This window comes from Ictidomys tridecemlineatus, chromosome 12 (genome assembly GCF_052094955.1).
Source record: "Ictidomys tridecemlineatus isolate mIctTri1 chromosome 12, mIctTri1.hap1, whole genome shotgun sequence".
Lineage (NCBI taxonomy): Eukaryota > Metazoa > Chordata > Mammalia > Rodentia > Sciuridae > Ictidomys > Ictidomys tridecemlineatus.
In genome coordinates this window covers 92,541,946-92,565,381 of record NC_135488.1, presented here as the reverse complement: position 1 = coordinate 92,565,381, position 23,436 = coordinate 92,541,946, and the positions used below count along the sequence as shown (strand labels likewise).

Sequence of the window (23,436 nt, the reverse complement as noted above, 5' to 3'; positions counted from 1 at the left end):
CCACCGTGCCCAGCATAACTATATTTTAATACACATAATTAATATAATTTTAAAAGTCACTTTACAAAATAGTTTTATGTTTCCTATATAACTCTAGAAAGAAGTATAAAAAATGACTGAGGAACACATAAATGAATAAATTTATTTATTAATATATAAACAGGTTGTTAACTTGTTATAAGTGTTTACTTACTGTGACATCATAGTCATGGCACATTCAATAGGGGTCATTAATTTTCTAATCACATCTTCAGTTAGGAGTTCAGGACAATGTGCAACAAAACTCCTCATAGCTAGATAAATTTTAAAAGGACAAATTTAGAGCAGCTTTTGTGAACTATTAAACTTATAAAATTATATAAAGGCACCTACAATTCTCAATTATTATAAGGTTCTCAAACTATATCAAATCAGAAAAAAAAACACACCAAGAACTATAGAGAAAAATCATTAGAAAAGGCTAGAAGAAGGATGGACAATGGAAATAAAGAGAAAATGTGTTGAGGAGACTCCTGTGAGTGGAGAAGACTATAACCTCACAGGAATTCAGATGAATAAAAAACAAAAAACAGATTTACACCAGAGAGTTCACACTGGAGAAAGGCCTTATAGGTGTGATGAGTGTGAGAATCCCTTTAGTCAAAATGCCATTCTTAACCAACACCAGATAATTCACACTAGAGCAAAGCTTTATGAGTGTGGCCAGTGTGGGAAATCCTTTAACCACAAAGCCACATTCACTAAACACCAGAGAGTTCACACTGGAGAAAGGCCTTATAAATGTAGTATATATGGGAAATCCTTTAGTCAAAGCTGCATCTATTCAACACCAGAGACTTCACACTGAAGTGAGACCCTGTGAGTGTAACTAGTGTGGAAGATCTGTTAGCCAAAAGTCTGGTCTCACTCAATACCAGGTAGTTCACACTGGAGAAAGGCCTTATGAGTGTGACACATGTGGGAATTCCTTTAGTCAATGCTCTATCCTCATTCACCACCAAAAATGTCACAACATGTAGGGATATCATGAAAGCAACAAATATGGAGAAGTCTTTAGCCCAAGTTTAACAGCTCCTAAAAGTTCACACTTGAGAGAGGCCTTAGACCTGTAGAGTGTGTCCTCTTTTTCAGAGGCTTTGTGAAGGAACCATCTGCCTAAAGTTAAATATCATACTTTCTAGTACCCATGGGGTGAGAGTCTCCATGTATTCAGGAATGGGTGAGGTTTACAGGAGCTGCCATGCACATTCTCAACTGACTGGATTCCTTGACAGAGTTAAATCACTGCCACCTTCTCTGGTGGAAGGCATCTTCATCTACCGCCTTGCACAATGTTCATCAGTCACTGGAGCATATAAAGGAAGGCAAATGCTTATTCCCTGGAGGAAGTCTTGAAAACCTGGGCCTTCAAGGAGAATTCCTTCTCTTTTCTGACTGATTAAAGCATACTTATAACCTAGTTTTTACCAGGAAAACCTACTCTGCAGTCTGCTGGAGGCTTCCAAAAAATGACTTACTTTCTTCATGGAAAAGTTGTTTTATCAGATTCAAATGACACAGTTGGGTTCACTTTTCCAGCCTTCTGTTCACCAACTGGTAACTCCCTGCCTCACATTGCTCTTGACTGTGTGCTAATATATGCCTTGTTGTTAAAGCTATCCTGGGATTCAGTTTACTATGTGAGGAGGCTGGAAAACACTTTGCTCTATTTGTCTGAAGAATGGACAGCTTTCATCCTTCAAAATTGAACTTTATGTGCCTCTTTAGGAACAGCAAAATGACAGTTCTTATTTGAGGGAAGGAAGGGAGGGTGGGCAGGAGGGAAGGAGGAAAGAAGGATGGAAGGAAGCAAGCAGGTTTAAGACAGATATTCCTTCTCACTGGACCATTTTATGGACAAAATGGTCCAGTGAGAAGGAATATCTTCACTGGTTCTTTAGAATAGAGCTAAGACTAAAACACCTTTCCCTACCACCCTCATGGTTAAATATCTCTTTCTCTTCCGGTTTGGGAAAAGAAGTATTTTTATCCTGAGATAAGCAAAAAAAAAAAAAAAAAAAAACAACAACAACAACAAAAAAAAACCACGGAACAGCCAGTGAAACTCTCCTTCCCAAAAGAAACAAAACTTGAGCCTTTCCTGCAAACTGCTGACTCCCACACAAAAACAACTGTTCAATCGTTTTTGTAATGCTGATGTCTAAAAAAACACATCAACATTTGTAGATTTGACAACACTGAAAAAGAAAAAAAAGATGCTTTTCCATTATGAAAGAACCAATTTAAACCTAGTAACCCTGGTAATGCTGTTTCTTGTTGGACTTTTTTTTTTTTTTTTTTAATGTGGAACTTTTTGACAGATGAAGACTGCAACTACTGGTATAAACAGGCTTAGGTCCTAGCTCCTATCTTACCAGTTTCTTAGACTCTCAGCTTCACTTTTATTATAAAAGAGCAAAATTTTAACTACTATTATTTATACAAACTCCTTTCTAAATCTAATGGTAAGTTTTCTTGTTTGTTTGTTTTACAGTCCTGGGCCTCTCATGCATGCTAACCACACATTCTACCACTGTTATACCTTGCTCCTCTTTCTAAAATCTAAAAGTCTACAAATTTAACATTAGATAGTAAAATAAAAAAAAAATGAAATAGTGATTTTCCTTCCATTCACAAATAATATTCTGAAAGTGAAATCCTTTCAGTTCTTACCACATAAAGCTCCAGCACGACCTTCCAAAGTTACCTGCCAGGTAAAAGAATCGCCTCGGGCCTTCTCAGCCTCCAGTTCCTTTAAAGAACGAGGGAAAACATTTCTCCATAATAACAACATCTTGGGCAGATGGTAACGAACAACAGATGGTCCTGTCCAAGAAAATAAAGAGTATAGAACCATAAATATATAACATACATTATGAACAAAAGTCAAAGAAACTTTAAAAATATCTCTACCATTTCACTTATTTTTAAATTTTTGACGTTAATTTCAAATTTTTTCGTCTAGTAAGTAAAATAAATATTTATTTTTGCATAACAAAATTTATTTTCTTTCTTTCTTTTTTGGTTGGGGATTACTGGGGATTGAATCCAGGGGTGCTTAACTACTGAGCCACATCCCCAGTCTATTAATTTTTTTAAATTTTGAGACAGGGTCTTACTAATTTGCTCAGGGCCTTGCTAGGTTGCTGAGGCTGGCCTTGAACTTGTGAGCCTCCTGCCTCAGTCTCCTGAGCTTCTGAGCTCCTGTGTGCCACTGCACTTGGCTTAAAATTCACTTTAAAAGCATCAAATATTTTTGGTATCTAAGCATAAAATAAATACATAAAAAGTAATAAAAAATTAGTCAACTATATTCAGGATGGTGGATTACATATTATTAATAATAAAATCTATCTGGAATATATTTCATGAGGTTGCTTTCATAAATACATATGTGTACATAAACATATTCACCCACTCCCACACACAAATACATATTCCTTCATTTGAGGGACAATGTATATGGCTCATTTAGTTTCACGGAGGAGCAATATATTCGGAACTAGGAGCATATATTTACATTGCTAAGGAATTCACTCAACATACCATTTACATACTTAATGTAAACTTCTAAAAAAGAGTTACCACTTTAAATTTGGAGTAAACACACAACATTTTTTATAGTAATAGCTAAACATATGAATTAAAAAGTGGACATACTTCATCACAATGATAACTGTATTTCAGTCCTATGCAAAATGCTAAACTTTGCCTAAATCTGATTTATTATAGTTATTAGGAAAGCAAAGCACATAAGGATGCCCCAAAAGCAGCACCAACAATATGGCTTAAATTTGACTTTATCACTCTATTAAAATCATGACTTCACTTAGGAAATAGAATTTCCACCCCCACATTTTCAGCTCTTTTGATTAACTGTAAATTCATAAAGTAGACAATGGTTATTCTGATAGCAAAGGTGAAACTTTGTTAAAAATTTTTTCATAAAATGTACTTCAGTAGAAATTACTAAAGAGATATCAACTACCAAACAAAACATCTTTACCATTTTACAACCTCAAGTCTAGAATGTGGAATTTAATGCTTTATATTAAATTTTCTTTATAGTCCACTGACAGTTACAGAGTAAGACAAAATTCTACTCAAATATAGTTGTACCTAAAGTCATAAGTGCTCCAAGTAAAAGCCAGCCAGCTTGAGTGCGCTGTAAAGACAATCTGCTATTTTGGGCAGCAGTTCGTAACAGATCTTCAGCAATACTAACTACCATCTATAAGAGAAATTTAGAAATAGTTTGCAATTTGAATAAGCTGAAGAAATCAAACAAGAAAATAGATAACCAGTATACTTAATTTTAAAAGAAATTATCTCCATGCTATTGTAGTTAACTAATGTTTTCAAAGAGGCAATACAATATCTACTTAGATCTGAATACACTGATGATGGAAGTGACTCAGAACAGTGGTAAAGAGTAAGCTCTTGAGCCAAACTGCTTCGGTTCACATCCCAACTCTGCCATTTACAAGCTTTATGACCTGAGACAGCTGAATCTCTTGGCCTTACTTCCCTTGTTAGTAAAATAAGAAAGATAGTAGTATCTATCTCACTCTTGACAGGATTAAATTTGTTAATACAGTATTTAGAACAGTGCTAGCCCATGTAACCACTGAATAAATGCTATTATTAGTGGTCCTTTAAGCTAAGCTAATCTTCTGGAATTAAGGTATCTTTTAGATAAAGAAGACACAGGAAGAATGCAAAGTAGTAAGCAGTGCATGATTAAATGACAAAATAGGAGCTCAGATTCAGTAAAGACTAATATGGACTAAATGCCTTTGAAAAGATTTCATGGAGGGCTGGGGTTGTGGCTCAGTGGTAGAGCACTCACCTAGTGCATGCAAGGCCTGGGTTCGATCCTCAGCACCACATAAAAAAATAAATAAATAAAACAAAGGTATTGTGTTCAACTACAACTAAAATAAGTAAATAAATATTAAAAGAAAAAAGATTTCATGGAGATGGAACTTAAATTAGGTCTCTAAACAGATACAGATGAGTAATAAATTCTAGTGTAAGAAAGACCTCTGAAAAAGGAATAGGGAAAAGCTACAGAACTACTCTGAACAGAAAAGTGAGAAATCAGAACGTGTCCTACCTAAGCATTTGTGAAATATGAAAATGGTGTGAGAAAGATGGGAGAAAAAGACTTCATGAAAAATAAGCAACAAGATAACAATCATGACAAAGGATATGGAAGCTGAGATTCCTCTAGAAATAGTCACAGAGCCCAGAACATGGAAGAATGAATGGACTTGAGCCCAGAGAAAAAAAGAATTTAAAAAGCTAGTCACAATATGCTTAAGTATTATTGAAATGTCAATAGTATATTCTCCCTGTCATCTTTGAATACAGCAATATGAATTTCAGTTCTAAAAAGTGAAAAGAGCTGAGTTTTAAATAAATACTCTGAAGTTGTTTTTCCTCTAAAATAAATTATAACATGATACTATATCCATACAAAACCTATTATCTATACATCAAAATGAAATTTCAATTAGGGCCTATTAACACTATATTCTATATTACCATAATAAAATTGTTATTTGATTGTTATTTGATCACCCAGTTCAATATTAAGCACATCAGTGTTCCACTAAAGACTGAAGCTCACCCAACAGCATTTACAAATCTTTGATCTGTGTCATACCTTTCCTTTGGCATGAGGAATGCCCAAAGGACACTGATGGACTCCACCTAACAAAGCAGCCATTGCAAAGCTGTATCCACTAACAGCTTCTGGAGAAGTCTTCAAGTTGTTGAGCCGTTCTGCACACCGATCTAGAAATGGTGTCAACTGGAAAGGTAAGGCTACAGCCACACAGCGCAAACACCATGCAGCAGCAAGCCGAGCAGCCATACTTGGATGAAGAAGAACTGAAGTCACAATCTCCAAGAGCCCTAAAAGAGAAATCCTCAAAATATTACTTTTAATGAAGTAATTTATTTCAGAAACCAAAGACTATGTATAACACAATAATTAAAATAATCACCATGATTTAGTGCACTAGTCTCACAACTATGTCAAAAAGCATTTACAGTACTCATGACAGTAGTGTGCTTTAAACAAATGTATTCTCCAAAGAACATAATAGAATTACATCCAATAAAATATAAAAGTTGATTAAAAGGAAAATCTTCAACAAATTTTAGTCAATTATTAGAAAAAATTACTGTGACTGTTTTTGATTTGTCTCCCAACTTTATTTCACCATTTAATTCCATGTTCCCCATGACAGTAAAGATTAATTTAAATTAAACCCCATCACCTAAACTGCTAATTATAATAAGTACCCAGTCAAGAGTTAAGTATCATACAGATAACTTTAAAAGATGGTAAAATAATACTTCAGCAATTAACAGAATGTCATACCTATTGATGCCTCCTGAATAAGAGGAGAGGCAGTGGCATTCAGGCTCTGTACCAGGCTTCCAAGCTCCTGGAGGGCACAGACCATCACGTGCTGACTTGCTGCAATGTCTGCTGCACCTGATTTGTTTTCACTACTAGTATCATTCACTACTGCTTCTAAAATACAAAATCATGTATTTAATGTGGTTGAACTGAATTTTGATGTATTTTTATTGGTCTGCACACTATATTTTAGTTATAACACTTAATACCTGTGTGTCAAACTCTATGCAATTTTTGCTTAGTGGAAAAGAAGTATAATGAAGTACTGAAATGACTTAAAATACACAGTTTAATGATTTTATATGATAATACTAAAATATAACTATATAAACTTAACCACTTCTAGGAATACAACTTAATTTTAGTAAGCAGCAACAATGCATAGTGTTTTTCAAAAGCAGACTTGGGAGCAAGAAGATTTGGGTTCAAGTACCAATTCCATCAGTTATGTTAGCTATGTGACACTGGGAAAGATGCTCAACTTTTATTATAAGATTCCTCATCTTTTATAGGGCTTATATGCCTATCTCAAAGGGTATTCTGATGCTTAAAAAGTCAATGCATGTAAGAATTTAACACAATGCTGCCCAATAGACATTCAATAAATGTTAGCAGCCATTATTATTACTTTAGTACTAGTGGTAGTAGTAGTATTGCTATTTCAAGCACGTCAATATATTGGAGGTATCACTGTCAAATTACCAATCAGAAAGTGATCTATAAGGAAAGTGGCTTTAGAAATTCTTACTGGAACATTCCTAAAAATTCCTACTTACTTTGCTGTCCTCAGTTCAACCTTTTAATGTACACTAAAACTGAAATATATTTAACATGAGATAACTAAAAAATCCTCTGTCAAACTACTATTTGAGAATACATACAGTCTGGCTCATAAATCCTGATGTATATCATTGTACTTAATACTGGTTTTAGGATTTTTTAAAGTCAAATAGCTAAACTAGCATCACAAGTAATAACCTTTAAATGATAGCAAAACTTTCTCATTTTTTACATATATCGTGAATAGATAATGAAAACATACAATACAGAATGATAGAATGGGTTAATAAATGATAAACTATAATTGAACAACTCTTCTTAGATATTTCTGAACTTGAAAATGCAGGAACTCTGTCTTTTGCTTACTAAACTATAAGCTCCCTTAAGACAGGCACTGTCAATATCTGGTTTGCTATTTTACCCACACCATCTGGCACAGTGTTTCTGGCATTTAAGCATTTCTTCAATGAATCTGGATAATATTTTTCAAGTTTTAAATATAGAGCAGATAACTATTTAAGCATATCCAAAGAATAATACTTCAGTAATTCAAATGCAGATTAAGAGTATAGGGATAATTTTCAGTTATCCCTATACTCTTAAAAATGGTTTTCTAAGTAAGTTATTATTTAAAAAAAAGTACAGTATTTATAAATTTAATTTTTTTTAAGATATTTATTCTTAAGTTTTAGGCAGACACTATATCTTACATTTATGTGGTGCTGAGGATTGAACCCAGTGCCTCATGCATGGTAGGTGAGCACTCTATCACTGAGCCACAGCCCCAGCCCTTAATTTTTTTTTTTAAAGAGAGAGAGAAATTTTTTAATATTTATTTTTTAGTTTTTGGTGGACATAGCATCTTTATTTTTATGTGGTGCTGAAGATTGAACACAGCGCCCTGCGCATGCCAGGCGAGCGTGTTACCACTTGAGCCACATCTCCAGCCCCTATAAATTTAATTTTATAAAATATTTCATTTATATATGCTCTATAAATAAATTGCTGATTGTAGCTTCTCATTAAATCTTTACTTCTAAAGCACTTTTTTAGGGGCTGGGGATGTGGCTCAAGTGGTAGCGCACTTGCCTGGCATGCGTGTGGCCCGGGTTCGATCCTCAGCACCACATACAAACAAAGATGTTGTGTCCGCCAAAAACTAAAAAATAAATATTAAAATTCTCTCTCTCTCTCTCTCTCCCTCTCTCTCTCTCTCTCTCAAAAGAACTTTTTTAGGAAATCTAATTTGATTTTCAAAATTAATATCTATTTCCAACAGTGATAAAACTAGATTGTCTTAGAGTATTTATATATTGCCTTGTTTTAGTCTTCTAACTGAATTACGAACTCCATGAAGACAGAATTTTATCTCACTCATTATTTAAACTCTGAATTACTGCTCTCCAAATCTTAGATATTCAATAATTATTTTTTAAACTGAAAAAATTTATAAAATGGGTTCTTAAAAAAAAAAAAAGAATTTCTCCTTACAGGAGTCCAACAGGATAGAAAGAATAACTTCTAATGTCCTATAGCACAATAGTGTAACTATGATTGACAATAATTAATTATATGCTTCAAAATAGCTACAGAGAAGATAGTGAATGTCTCCAAAACAAATGATTGACATTTGGGGTGATGAATATGCCAATTACCCTGATCTGATCCCTATACCAGTATTAAAATGCCATGCTAAGCCGGGAATGGTGACACACTCCTGTAATCCCAGCTACTTAAGAGGCTGAGGCAAAAGGTTCCAAGTTTGAAAATAGTCTGGTCAACTTTGTGAGACACTATATAAATAAAATTTTAACAATAAAATAAAAAAGAGCTAGGAATATAACTCTGAGGTAGAGCACTTGCTTAGCATGAGTAAGGCCATCATTTCAATTGCTAGCACCTCAAAAAAAAAGTCACACTATACCCCATAAATATGTATCATTATTAAGTTCCAATTAAAATATATTTAAAAGAGAAAGAAATGGATTTCTTGTAATTATGAATTATTGAGATTTTATAATATGTCCTATAGGGAACTAATACCCAACTATAGTTGTTGCTCAGCCTTTACATGAAGCCTATTAAGGGAGAAAACAACAACAAAAATATGTATTCATAAAACCACAGGCTCTAAGCAGAATAACAACAATAGATTATTCCTTAAAAACAAAAACCAACATGCTGCTGCATTCCAAGAAAGTTACAAAATTCATATAGGTACTAGAAACAAAACAGAAAACCTAATATTACAAACATGCTACCCCAATCTTCACTTCACTATAATCATGTTGTTTTAATATTAAATAAGAGTACTCAATAAAAACAATTATGAAAACACAGTTCAGTTAGATACAAACTAATCGATCTATTAGTACTCATTAATAATAATAATAATAGAGGTAAGTGACTAAGGGCATCAACGCTACACATTATGATATCAATTCTTACCTACTGCTTTCATTTGTTTTCCAATAGCTTGACAGATCTCTTTGGCAGCTGCTATCTGGGCTTTTTCACCTAGCAAGCTGCCCACAGTAGCTCTCAGGATAAAGGAAACACATCGTCTTGAATACACAGCCTCCACATGTGTTTGTGTTGCCCGAGGATGAGAAACCAGATCAAGCACATGGGACAAGAATGTAGCAAAGCTCCGCTCCAGCCACTGTCCACCCAAAGTAGTTACAAAAACAACATATGCCTATAAACACATAAATATGATGTTAGATAAATGCATATAAATGAACAAAAATCACAGATAAAGACAACTACAGAAATAACTCAGGGAAGCATTCAAAATAAATTATATTTGAAATTAAAATACAGAAAATTTAAATTTCACATCTTTTTAGGATTTGTAGCATAGGAATTATGGGCAAAACAAAATAAAACAAAACAACTCATCCCTTTGACTAACACAGTTAAAATAACAGTGAAGAACATAAAGAAAGAGTGGTGAGGAAAGAAACGAAAGCTAAAATCACCCCAGCATCAGGATGATAACAGGGTTTAGGAATACGAAAACTTTAACGTGTTAGATAAGCACTGACTTATAGCTACAGTATACTTGCTTTTTCTGTAAGATAAAAATAGTTTACTTACCCTTTATACTTTTTTCAGGAAAAGATACAGTTGTGATTTGACTAAGATCATGAAGACCATTTAATCTATTTGGTGTTAATTATTGTCAGATCATAAACCACAACATCTTCTTTGGTGCTATTATTTGAAACTATAATTTCAAGTCAAATTTGATTTTATAATTACATTGGTAATTTATCATTGACAGTAAATCAAATCAAAGAATAAATCGATATTTTTAACTACAGCATCACCAGAAAACATTAAAATCAAAATGCCTCAAACTACCTATGGTAGCTACCTCAAGCTATGAATATCTAAATATGATTTCAAATAAAATTGAATTATTTTATATCTGATGTACAGCCAAGTAAAATTTGGGAAGAAATTTTAGATATTCATATAAACACAGTAGACATAGACTTATTTACACATCATTAAGTATCTATATTTCCATACAAGCATGCAATTTGGAATGTGAATGAATTCATTAATCTTGTGAAAAAAAAAACATTTTGAAAGAAAACAGACAATAATAAAAATCTCACTGTGTATGCTTTACTTAACAAGAGTCTTCCAAGAAATTTCACAAGTGATTTGATTCTTTTATAAATGTATATTACAAACCTGTGTAACTCCAACTCTTACTTCACGATTAACAGATCCTCCAACTTTTAACATTTCTCCACCACTCTTTAAGAAACCTGACCCTCCACGGAGAAATCCAGTGGCCATAAGTTCTAAGACTTCATCAAATGTTGCTCGTTTCACATTTTGACGCATTACTTTTAGGAAGAAAAGTAAATTCATATGCAAATGTATTTCTGGAGCAGATTTTTTTGCTATTAGTTAAATCATATTTCTAATATTCTAACTTTAAAATCTAAGTAATTATTTTTAAGAGTACTTTACTATGATGGAGGAATAGGGTCATTCAGTTTTCTTATAATCTTAATATGTATAATACACTTATAAGCCTCAATTCAATCTTGAAGCAAAAAATGCTAAGAAAATATATAATATATATGTTTTATATATAACATATAAAACAATATATTAAACAGAATATAAAACAATTCAATAAATCTATGTAGAAGAGACAAATGATGATGATAAACTTAATATGTGTAACACAACCAGGACAAAGTATGTCCACAGCAGATACTGCTAACTGATCACTGTTGTTATTCCCAGCTGGGTAGACACAAAGAGACTTTCCAATACAGCACCAAAGGATTAAAATTCCACTGGTAATACAAATTACTTTCCATCTCTGGTACACAGCTTCATATTTAAAAAGTAACAAACATAATCCTCACAAAAATTCCATAGAGGAGATATAAAGTGTATGGTTAAATATGTAGGATTTGGAATTTGACTACCTGAGTTTGAACTTCAGTTCTGACACTTATCAATACAACACTTTTTAGAACACAAGTGATATAATCTCTCCAAGCCTCAACTTCTTCATCTATAAAATTACAATAAAACAATAGAACTTTTTTAAAATAACAGTACTTTTAATTCCTAGGGCTTCTGTGAGGATTAAATAAAGCAATCTGCAATATGCTTAGTTCAGTGCCTACCACAAAGTTAGCACTTAAAAATGTAATACCATCATCATCATCAAATGAAATAATTATCATTAAAGATAAAAGAAATCAAAGCTTAAATATAAAGGCTAGGACCCGAACTGATAACATCTTATCTCTTTCTACTCTACCAAAAGATAGAGATGGGAGAAGAGCACAGTTTAGGAGCACTCAGTGTCTATTCACAACCCTCCCTGAGACATCTCTATGGAACCATGAGGCAAAGCAGAAGCCCCTTGCAAAATTAAAGATGTCTGATGCTGCTTACAATTATGGTCAAGAAAAACCAAAGATTAATTCTGAGGTACAAAGGACGATCTATTAGAGATTGAAAGTGAGAAATCATCACAAAAAGCGTCAGGATCCAATTACTTAAACATTTCACAAAACCATTTAATAAATCTTATTTGCTTTTATGTCCAGCATAATTGTTAGTTATACTTTTGTATATTATCATCACAAAAAAAGTGCCTTGACTATATAAAGAAAAATGCCTTTTAGGTTCTTTTCATTTTATGAAGGATATCCAACAACTTAAATTCTTTAAAGTGACCACCTTATGTATATTAAACAATTTAGAACGAAGCATTCCATAAACTACAAATAAATATCTGTTATGGTCTAAATCAGACATTAGCAAATAATACCTGTTGCCTGCTTTGGCATCAATGCTGTAGCCATGACAGTTCCTAAGAGTTTAGACACTGCCACTCGTACCCCATAATTTGAGTTTTCCAAAGCCTTAAAGCAGAGAGTGGCTATATTTTCCAGTTCAGCAGTCCACATAAAGACAGCTTCATTCTGTAGTTCTAGTAGACACTAGAATTAAAAACAAAAATTACATCCTAGAACTACTGGTTCCAGAGATGGAGTAACAAGAACCAGATAGAGATATTTCTATTGAAATAAACAAACAAAAAAAAAAACTACACAAAATATATGAAAGAACATGGGGGTTTTTTGTTTTTTTCTTTTAATATTTTGTTTTAATTGTCGTTGGACATGGTACCTTTATTTTATTTTATTTTTAAAGAATATTTATTTTTGTAGTTGTACACAATATCTTTATTTTATTTACTTATTTATTTTTATGTGGTGCTGAGGATGGAATCCAGAGCTCCACATGTGCTAGGCAAGTGCTCTACCACTGAGCCACAACCTCAGCCCCAAAACAACAGTTTGATACACTGTACATCAGGCAGTAAAAGACAGTTGTTCTTACAGGAGTGAATTCAACACAAAGTAAGCAGAAAACAGAAATAATATAGAAAGAAAATCAATGAACTAGAAAACTAAAAAAAAATAATAGAAATGAGACAAAAGCTGCTTCTTTGAGAATAATAATAAATTTGGCAACTTTCTAGCCAGACTGATGGGGGGAAAAAAAAGACATAAATTACCAAAATCGGGAAAGAAATAAATCACATTATCAAAGATTCATCGTATGTGAAAAAGACAAAGAGAAAATATATAAACAACTTCATGCCAACAAATTTGACAACTTAAATGAAACAGACAACTCACTCAAAAGAAAGAAATAACCTGAAGAGCCCAATGTCTACATTAAAAACTGATATTATGATTCAAAATCTTCTCCCAAAGAAAACTGTAACTCTAGATGACTGCAGAGGTGAATTCAACTGAATGTTTAAGTGCAAAAATAATACCAATTCTATAGAAACTCTTCAGAAAATTAATGAGAACTTTCTTCCTCATCCTGTGACATGACACAGATCCTACCAAAGAAGAAAATTATAAACCAATAGCACTCATGAACAAAGAAACAAAAATGCTAAACTGTTTGCTACTATAAGACAAAAATATACAAAAAGAATAATACATCATGATCAAATACAATTATCCTAAGAACACAAGATCGGTATTCTAAAATTCTAAAACCAATCAATACAACTCACCATATTAGCAAACTAAAACAGAAAAAATCATATGATCATCTCTATAGATGCTAAAAAAGCATTTGAGGGAATACAAGAAAAACTGGGGATATCTTCAGTGTATTATATCAAAGTCAATATCCCACTTGTTACACAGTACTATGTTTTTGTAAGATATTACCATTGGGAATCTGGTAAAGGTTTATAAAGATCTATTTTTTCTTATAATTTCATATGAATCTATAATTACCTTAAAGTAAAACTTTGGCTAGAGAAGAGCAACAACACAAGAAAACGAATTTAAAACAAAGGCATTTGATTAAAGAAAAATCATAGGATAAGAAAAAAAGGCATTTGATCCATTCCCAATTAAGACTTTGGCAAGCTAGGAATAGAAATCACTTCCTCAAACTGATAAAGGGCCATCTACAAAAACCTACATTTAATGTCATATTTAATGGTAAAGGACTGAATGCTTTTCCCTTAAGATCTGGAATAAGACAAGGATGTTTGCTCTCATGTTTTCCATTTAACAAGGGATCTGGTCGGTGCAATAAGACAAGAAAAAGAAATAAAAGCATAGATACTGAAAAAGAAAACAGTATTTATAAACAACATAATGGTCTACATAACAGGCTTTAGAAAACGGATCAAACTATTAAGTCTGTTCAGTAACGTTAGTAGGTATAAAATTAATATACAGCTGGGCACAGTGGCAAATGCATGTAATCATGCTACTTTTGTAGACACTAATAAGTTAATTCTAAAGTTCACATGAAAATGCAAAGCACCTAAAATAGGCAAAAGAATTTTTAAAAAGAACAGAGAGTCAACACTACCTGATTTTAAGACTTATTATGAAGGTAGTGTAATTTATAAAATTGCAGTTGGCATGAAGATAGGCAAATAGATTAAAACTATTCCCAAAAAAGACCAATACACATATGGACAACTGATTTTCAACAAAGATGTAAAGGTAATTTAGTGAAGAAAACATATGCTTTTCAATATGGTGTGGTAACAAGTAAATATCTACATGGGGAAAAAATAACTTTGATTTATTCCTTGCACCATATATAAAAGTTAACTCAAAATGGATCATTTATTTAAATGTAACACTATCAAACTTCTAGAAGGAAAATATAGGAGAAAGCTTGGATTAGGAAAATTTTTCTCAAGTACACCAACACAGAAAGCACAATCCATATAAGAAAAATTTATAAATTGGACTTTGACAAAGTTCCAAAATTTTTATTCTTAAAAAGGCACTATTTAAGCCAGGTATGGTGGCACACATTTATAATCCAAGCTACTAGGGAGGCTGAGGCAAGAGGATCACAAGTTCAAGGCCAGCCTGGGCAATTTAAGTAAGACCTTGTCTAGAAATAAAAAAGGCTAAGGATGTAGTTAAGTAGTAAAGTGCCCCTGGGTTCAATCCCTAGTATAAAAATAATAATAATAATAAAATAAGAATGAAAAAACAGTCCACTGACTGGAAGAAAATATCTGCAAATCATATATCTGGTAAGGAATACATAAAGAATCTCCAGAGCTGGGGCTGTAGCTCAGTGGCAGAGTGCTAGCCTAGTACATATGAGGTGCTGGATTCAATCCTTACCAACATATAAAAATAAATAAATAAAATAAAGGCATTCTGTCCATCTACAACTACAAAAAAAATTTTAAAAAGAATCTATAAATCATTTTCAAAACTCAGGAATAAAAAAACAAACTGAATAAAACAATAGGCAAAAGATTTGAATCTTTAAAGAAGATATGCATGGCAAACACCCCAAAACATGCTTATCATTAGTCACTAAAGAAATACATATTAAAGCCACCTATATGTATCTATTAGTATGACTAAAATTAAAGACTCCAAATGACAAATTATGATGAGGAGAAAAAGGATGTAGAATTCTCTCTCTCAGAGTACAAAATGGTAGAAATGTAAAATGGCACAACTACTTTGTAAAATAATTGGGCAATTTCTTAAAAAGTTAAACTAAATCTACTATAAGATATAGTAATATCTAAGTGAAATGAAAGTATAAGTCCATGCAAAAACTTGTACACAGGAAGCTACCCAAAGGTTCTTAACAGGTGAAGCCACAAATAAATGTGGTATATCCATACAATAAAATACTACTCAAAAAAGGTATGAACTATTAATAACATGCATCACATAGCTAAATCTAAAAATAATTATGCTGTATAAAAGAAACCAGAATACATCTACATACAAAAAGTACATATACCACATGATTTCATTCATATGTAATCTAGAAAATGAAACTAATCCAAAAGAACAAAAACACGCTATCATAATTTAATATGTTTTTTAAAAAATCATGAATTATTTAAAAATAAGCAAGATAAGAATAAGCATTTCAAATTGGTTGAGTACAAACCTTGGCCACCGCACATCTAACAGCCATCGATCTGTCTGTTAAGAGGGATCTGGCATTCTTGTAAATATCACGATGAGAGGAAGCTGCTGCACCTCCTAATCCATTCAGAACTTTCTGTAGACTCATTAAGATTTCACTTCTCCCTTGAGACTATATGTGTACATAAGGCAAAGCTTTAAAACTATAGAACAAAATTAATTCCATGTTTAAACAAGAACACACCAAGATACAACAGTTCTCTGGGCCTAATGATCGTACCACCAAATTGTAAAACTAAATAATGAAAATTAAAATAAAATTAAGTATTCCAGAAAATACCTGAAATGATAATTATTATTAACTTCAACTAAATATTGTCTTCTAAAAAATTGTTACAAGCAAATATTTCAATTTTTCCATGATATATTAAAGTGCAATAAAACAAGAACATGAAGATAGATACCATATCTCAAGGGTCCAAGCCTTCAGAATACACAAGATTCAATAAAAATAGTTAAGAAATAATATAAACCATTCAAAAGAGGAAGAAGAAAACATTCAATCCAGTTTTAAAAACCTGTTACAGAAATATGACAAACCCTCGTCTTCTTTTGACTAACTTAAACTCCTTCTATACTCGCATAATGCTTATTCTTATGTACCAATCATGGTATATCACAATACTGCTCATACACATATCTCTTCCACTGGACTATAATATTCTTCAGGTCAGGGACCATGTCTTATTCATTTTTGTACACCAAAAGCCTCACAAACAATATGTCCTCAATTAGTGTTTAATAAATACACAAAAAGTTACCAGAAGAGATATTATTCCAGAAGATTTTCATTTCTTGGACAAAGTAATTAAACTGAGAGTGTCTTGGACTTAATCTAGTTTTAGTTAGCATGAAGTTCACAAGGAATTCAGGAAAGTAACATCAAACTGATCTACCAAAACAAATATTTTTACTTGATATTAGCTGTCATGGGTTAAACTGTGCATCCTTCAAAAATAAGTTCAAGTCTGCTACAGATAAATAGGACTATTTGCAAACTGGATCTTTGTAGATGAAATTAAAAAAAAAAAGATGAGGTCACACTGGCTCAAAGACAGGTACTCTTGTAAAAAGAGAAGAATTTATATACAACAAAGGAGGCAGAGATTTCTGGAAGGAAGGATTTCAAGGAAGGCCAGGGATTTCTGGCTACCAGGAGAAGCTAAAAAGGAAAGAACAGATTCTTCCCTAGAGCCTTCAGAGGAAGCATGGCCCTGCTGACACTTGATTTCAGATTTCTAGACTCCAGAACTGGGAGGTAAGAAATTTCTGTTATTTTAAGCCATGCAGTCTATTGTATTTTATTATGGCACTCATAGAAAATTAAGACATTAGGTATGGCACAAAAAATAAAATAGCAATTCAAAAATAGGGCTAAATAAAAAAATAGGAGGCAAACCTATTATTTGACAAGAGAGCATTTTTTTTCCCTTCCCTCTGAACTTTAAGGTAACATAAATTAAAAGAAAGGACAGGGCTGGGATTGTGGCTGAGTGTACAGCACTTGCCTCACATGTGTGAGGCACAGGGTTCAATTCTCAGTACTGCATATAAATAAATGAATAAAATAAACGTCCATTGATAACTAAAATATTTTGAAAAAAAAGGCTAAGTAATAATTTGAAATTACTTTCTTGCTAAGCAATATGAGTACCACAGAGACAGAAAAAAAAACTAACATATTAACTGACATCTAACTCTTGTCACAAGCAAAATATCAAATAACTTTCATGGTGAAACTTACCTCTGCACTTTTCAGAGATTTCAGAAGATTATTTACTGTTTCTGGAAATGCACTACCTAACATTCTCCCCATTTTTTCATAAAATGCTCCAACACAAGCAACTGCAGCCCTGTGGGAATATTTTCACTGGTTATTGTTTAGGTTAACTATATAATTTGACTTAACCAGAACTACAAAATTATGTGTGCATTCGCTAAGTGGTGGAAAATTAAATCATCAAATTATTAACACAGTTTTAAACTCCAAAATAAATTAGAAAGCACTAGAATTCTCTAATCTCCCATAAAATCTTTTGAGAACTGTGTCATTCCAAACAACTCAAAACATAGTATCAATGCAGTTGAGAACAGATTTAAAAATCAGCTTCTAGGTTCACCATAATCTCTCCATATCCCCCAAACCCTTGAATGTTGGTGTTCTCTAGAGTTGTATCCATATCCATCTTCTCTTATCAAAAGGTAGCTTTATCTATATTGAAGTGTTCAACCTACTCCCAAATCTCTATTCTCTGCTCACCAAAACTACATACTCAACTCAGATCTATGATATGAGACCAGGATTTCAACTGCTTACTATAAACTGTTACTTGGTTATCACCACTTGTGCTATCAAGCTGGCATGCCCCAAACTGAACTCATTATTTTCCCCTTCCTCCTCATCTTTTTTTCCAATTAGAAGTTCCCTTTACCTACAAAACGTGTTGGTAAACTACAACCAGTAGCCAAATCTGGCCACCAACCAGACTGCCACCTGTTTTTGTAAATAATATTTTATGGAAAGATAGTCATATTCATACATGTACATACTATGACAGAAGGGAGCAGTTGTTACAGAGATGTATACTGCACATGCTGAAAATAATTACTATCTGGCCTTTTCCAGAAAACATGCTGACCTTGGGTCTATCACATTCACCTTTCCTCTTCCCACATTAACCCCATTCCTTAAGTATGGTTCTTTGAGAAGCTTTCCTTGACAAAGCTGTTCCCCACACTGTTACTACTCTTACTTGGGTGGCATTTTCCCTCCCATGGATGGATATGTGGAAGGAGAGCTCCTTCCCCAGATCTACTTAACACTTTCATTGTCAGCAGCATGTCCACCCACTGGGAGTCTCTATGGTGAACCATCTCTTACTAAGTTACCTTGAAATAAGACACAAAAGTTGAGGAGTCCCTGTCAAGTTAGTACTTACAATTTTGTTGGTAAGTAGGCTGCAGTGTCATCTTTATTTCTGATAATGTCATTACATTTATCAAGTGTTTGAAAAACTGTAAAAGTATCCCCAATGCTATAAAGGGCTGCAAGATTTTTAGCTAATAATTTCCTTGTAGGTGGTCCAGGTGAACTACTTATCAATCCAGTTAACTGTTCAACAAGTTTTTTCTGTTTTTCCTTTACATCAGTCTGTTATTAAAAAAAAATCCAAAAGAACATTATCATTTTTTCTTATACCGATCATTATTTTTAATTAAGATTCAAAATACTTAACACTTAAGGCACTCTAAAATCTGTATTAAATATAAATCATAAGTGAAAACTTTTAAGATAGGGAAAAGTTTAGTAAAAAATGATCCATTCTTTCTTATATTAAATCTCCTTCATTTCCCTTCAATGCCAAAAAGTTAGCCTCCAATAAAAGTAACATCCCTAATCCAAAAAGTTTCCAGGCCAATTTACTAAGAAATAAACCAACAAAGGATGCAAAATATTGGATATATGGACAATTGATGTCTTAGAATCCAAATAGTTATAGCTCAGTAAAGGAAACTAAAAAAACTCTGAAGACACCTAGGCAACAGAACATAAAACCCATACCTACTCGTAATCAATACTTAGAATCAATTCATGTATTTAAAAAATTCAACTGTGCACTTACTGCATGCCATGCACTATCCTAGGCACTGGGGTGCAACAATGGACAATACAAAGTCCCTGTCCTTATGAAGTTCACATTTTACTGGGGAGGGACAGAATTTATTGAGTAAACAAATGAATGGTATAAGTGCTGTTTTATATATATATATTAGTTAGAAAAGAACTCTCTGAAACCTGAAGGAGTGAGCAATGCCAGTTTCTGGGGAAGAACACTGCAGGCAGAGGGAACAAAAGTGCAAAGGCTTTGAGGGTGAAGCATGCTTAGTATACCTGAGGACAGCAAGAAGGCCAGTGCAGCTGGATCGGAGTTAGAAAAAGTAGGAGGAAATGAAGTCAGCAGGGACCGTTATTGTGTAGTATAACGTTCACCACTGTAAGAATGTTGTATCTTATTCTGAGTGAGGGTTGTAAGTAGAGGAGGGTCATAATCTAAATGTTTTCACAGGCTCACTCTGACTGGTGAACTGAGAATACTCTAATACAGTATATGTATGGTAAGCAATTAAGAAGCTGCTGCAATAATCAGATAAGAGATAATTTAAGAGGTAGATGATGAGAAATAAATGAATTCTGGGTATATTTGTGGATAAAACCCATGAGATTTGCTGCTGAATATGATGTGAAGTTTGAGAAAAGAAAGAAAGAAAGAATAACTCTGAAGTATTTGGCCTAAGCAAGCAGAAAATAAAATGGTCATTTCCTGATGTGGAGAACACTGGGGAAAGGGCACATTTGGGAAGGTAAATAAAGAATCTGGCTCAGATATGTTAAATTTGAGATGCTTTTTAAACACAAATGAAGTACAGTAGGCAGTTGGATATGTGGGAGACAGCAGTAGAAATTTTAAGATTAGATGCTATCACGGAAAAAGTAAGTAAACATAGGAGAAAAAAAGAATGCCAAGGACTAAAAAAAGCCAACAAAAGAGAATTAGAAGCTTGTGAAGTAGGAGGGAACTAAAAGAAAATGGTGTTTTGGGAGGCCACTAGTAGGAAGAACTGAACACAAAGTATGCTAAGTAAAACAAAGTATTTTTTAATTTGAGTGGAAGGTTCACAGATATTCCTATTATTATATTTTATAATTTAGATATGTTTTATATACTCTTGAATATGTCAACTTGGCCACAAAATAAAAAATGTTTTACGTGTTTTAGGGTAGAGTATCACCTATATCAAAAGGTGAAGATGGATCAAATAAAATAGAATACAGACCATTGTTTTGGACAATGTGAGATCCATGATAGTTGTGAGAGGGAAGAAAACAAATATCTAGTTGCGTGAAGTTTAAGAGAAAACAGAAATTTCTAGTTGAAGATTGCAAGTAAATCCATATATTAACTGCCTCTCTAGAAACTCCATTAAACTCAGACTAATGGGCTACCAAAAAAAAAAAAAAAAAAAAAAAAGCTGCACAAATCCAAAAGAGCAAAGAAAACAGGAAAAGAATCAACACAAAATTTAGAAGCCAAGTCTTTCCAATAGGGAAAGTTGAGAAGAAATTTACACAGTTTATACACACAGAAATTTACACAATCTACACAGAGCACCCAAAGCCCTAGGTGCTTCTGCAGCAGTAGTCAAGATGCATTTGGAAATGGAGGGAATGGTTGAGTTTTTTTAAGAAACTATAAGATTTTATTTCTCTTTCCCATTCTAGAAAAAGACCAGAGGCTTATTCTCTGGAAAGAGTAAGGTATTGTATCTCTGGAGTAGAGGAGGCTAGGCACAGTTAAGGGCTGAGTTAACTGTACCAAAAATAGAGAAATTGAGTAAAAGTTTACATACCAAATGCTGAAGTCTTCAGTCTTCTTCCCTAGTTCCTACAGCCTAGATAACCACCCATAAATTCCCAGTCATTAGAGTAAGTCTTCTGGGGGAATGACCAGCCTGGAGAAACCTGAGATACTAAGGACAGGAAGCAAACTAGCCTAACACGAAATCCAGTTAACAAAATTCACCCTTACCAGAAGACTTTTCACAGCTCATTCTAAAATTTAAGCAGACAATGGAAGGTCATCACCATCTGATAAAAGCACCTAATTTTAAACAAAGAAAATAAAACATACAAACAATAAACTTGAATCAAAGAGACTATGTAGTAGGAAGAGAAAACCAGAAAAAATAAAAGCCTATTATTAACTTCTCAGAGAGAAAAGTAAAGATACTGGGATTACCAATAGTGCTGAAACTTACTAGCAGTTGCTGATGATGACTTTAAAGTGATACTAATCACATAGCTATGTTTTTCTCCAATCACACTTAGCTGACTAGATAGAGAAATGAAGTCAGCGATGAGCTGAAGTTTGCCACAAAACAGAAAAAGGACAGACAAAAAATTCCCATTAGTGTTACATTCTTGAGTTCCCTAAGTGACCTACAACCTTTCCAAAATGATTTGCTTTATTAGCCCCTACCTGTTAATCCAATTGGAAATAAAGCAATATCATACCTTGTTAGCAGCAACCAAGACTTTATCAAGAAATCGCAGCCATTCAAAGATAAAAACTGGTCTCTTTGCTTCAGTGATTTGAGCCAAAGCTTCTTCGTTTAGCAATAAACTGTGGGCTAACTCCATTACTGAAGTTTGTAATTCACACCTTAAATTAACAGATTAAAAATGCATGTAAGGATTTTTTAAATGTTAAAAATCAAGCTTAATGAATGCAACCACTGGAAGTATGGCTTTATTTCTTATTTCTGTTGGGGAAAAACATAACTTCTTTGACAGCACAACCAGAGAACCAACTTTGAAAGGACAAAGGTACGAACAAAATTTAAAAACGGTGCTTAATGAGGAAGAATGAAAAAGGGAGAGGGGGGAGAAAAATTAATCATTGCAAAAAAGGCATTACTCCAGAAGAACCCACAGATACTAGCTTCTATAAGAAAACGAAATCACCAGTATCAAGCACTGCGGCCAGCCTTACTACTCTACCAAGCCTTTTTTCCTGTCCACAGTTCGTGTACAGCGCCTTCACCCCTTCCCGCAGCACCTGTTCCAGCAAAAAGACCCCAAACAGCATGCTTCCCAAGCTTCCTACGAGAGTGGGGCGGGCGCGGGAAGGTAGGTCCCCGCGGCCCGAGCGTCCGTGACAACACCGGCGGCCCGTGAATGCAGCCGGCAGAGGCCTCGTGCGCTTGGGGTCTGGGTTCACCCGGCTGCTGGGAGGAGCGCAGCGCAGCGCCGGGCCTGGGGAAAATGCAAAACGACGTGCCAGGCCTCCTCAAGCTGTCAACCCCGCGTCGCAGGGTTCCTGGAGCTGTCAACCCCTCGAGGCGGTGGCTCGGAACACAGCCCGGGCCAGAAGAGAAAACGTTCATTACGAACGGGAATTTCCTCTCCATTCCTCTGAAAACGTCTGGGGGCGAAGGGGTGTGTGTGCGTGTCAACGTGCATGCTTTGGCGGCGAGGGGTACGGCCTCACCTCCAAGTCTGGCAGAGGCCGCATCAGCTGAGCTCCCGGGGCTGAAGCAGTCGCCAAGGGACCCGGATGCCCCGCCTCCCGCTCTCTTGCCCGCAGGAAGCGAGGGGAGAGCGCGTGCGCG

At 34.1% G+C, this 23,436-nt stretch overlaps 1 protein-coding gene across 3 annotated transcripts in view; it reads right to left on the bottom strand.

Moving 5' to 3' along the window:
• Heatr5b (HEAT repeat containing 5B) overlaps nt 1-23,433 on the bottom strand; it is an 81,259-nt gene extending 57,826 nt beyond the window's left edge. For 2 of the 3 annotated variants that reach the window (XM_078029385.1, XM_078029386.1), the window contains exons 1-13: nt 23,316-23,433; nt 22,340-22,487; nt 19,206-19,417; nt 18,011-18,119; nt 16,229-16,378; nt 12,570-12,741; nt 10,958-11,115; nt 9,701-9,950; nt 6,431-6,586; nt 5,708-5,958; nt 4,159-4,270; nt 2,713-2,865; nt 194-293 (exon numbers count right to left, since the gene is read on the bottom strand). In XM_078029385.1, coding sequence (XP_077885511.1) covers nt 194-293; nt 2,713-2,865; nt 4,159-4,270; nt 5,708-5,958; nt 6,431-6,586; nt 9,701-9,950; nt 10,958-11,115; nt 12,570-12,741; nt 16,229-16,378; nt 18,011-18,119; nt 19,206-19,417; nt 22,340-22,465 — 1,949 coding nt within the window. In that variant the 5' untranslated portion in view covers nt 22,466-22,487; nt 23,316-23,433. The remainder of the gene's footprint in view (nt 1-193; nt 294-2,712; nt 2,866-4,158; nt 4,271-5,707; nt 5,959-6,430; nt 6,587-9,700; nt 9,951-10,957; nt 11,116-12,569; nt 12,742-16,228; nt 16,379-18,010; nt 18,120-19,205; nt 19,418-22,339; nt 22,488-23,315) is intronic. The other variant, XM_078029387.1, reaches the window with a different exon arrangement.
• Nucleotides 23,434-23,436: the final 3 nt, after the last annotated feature.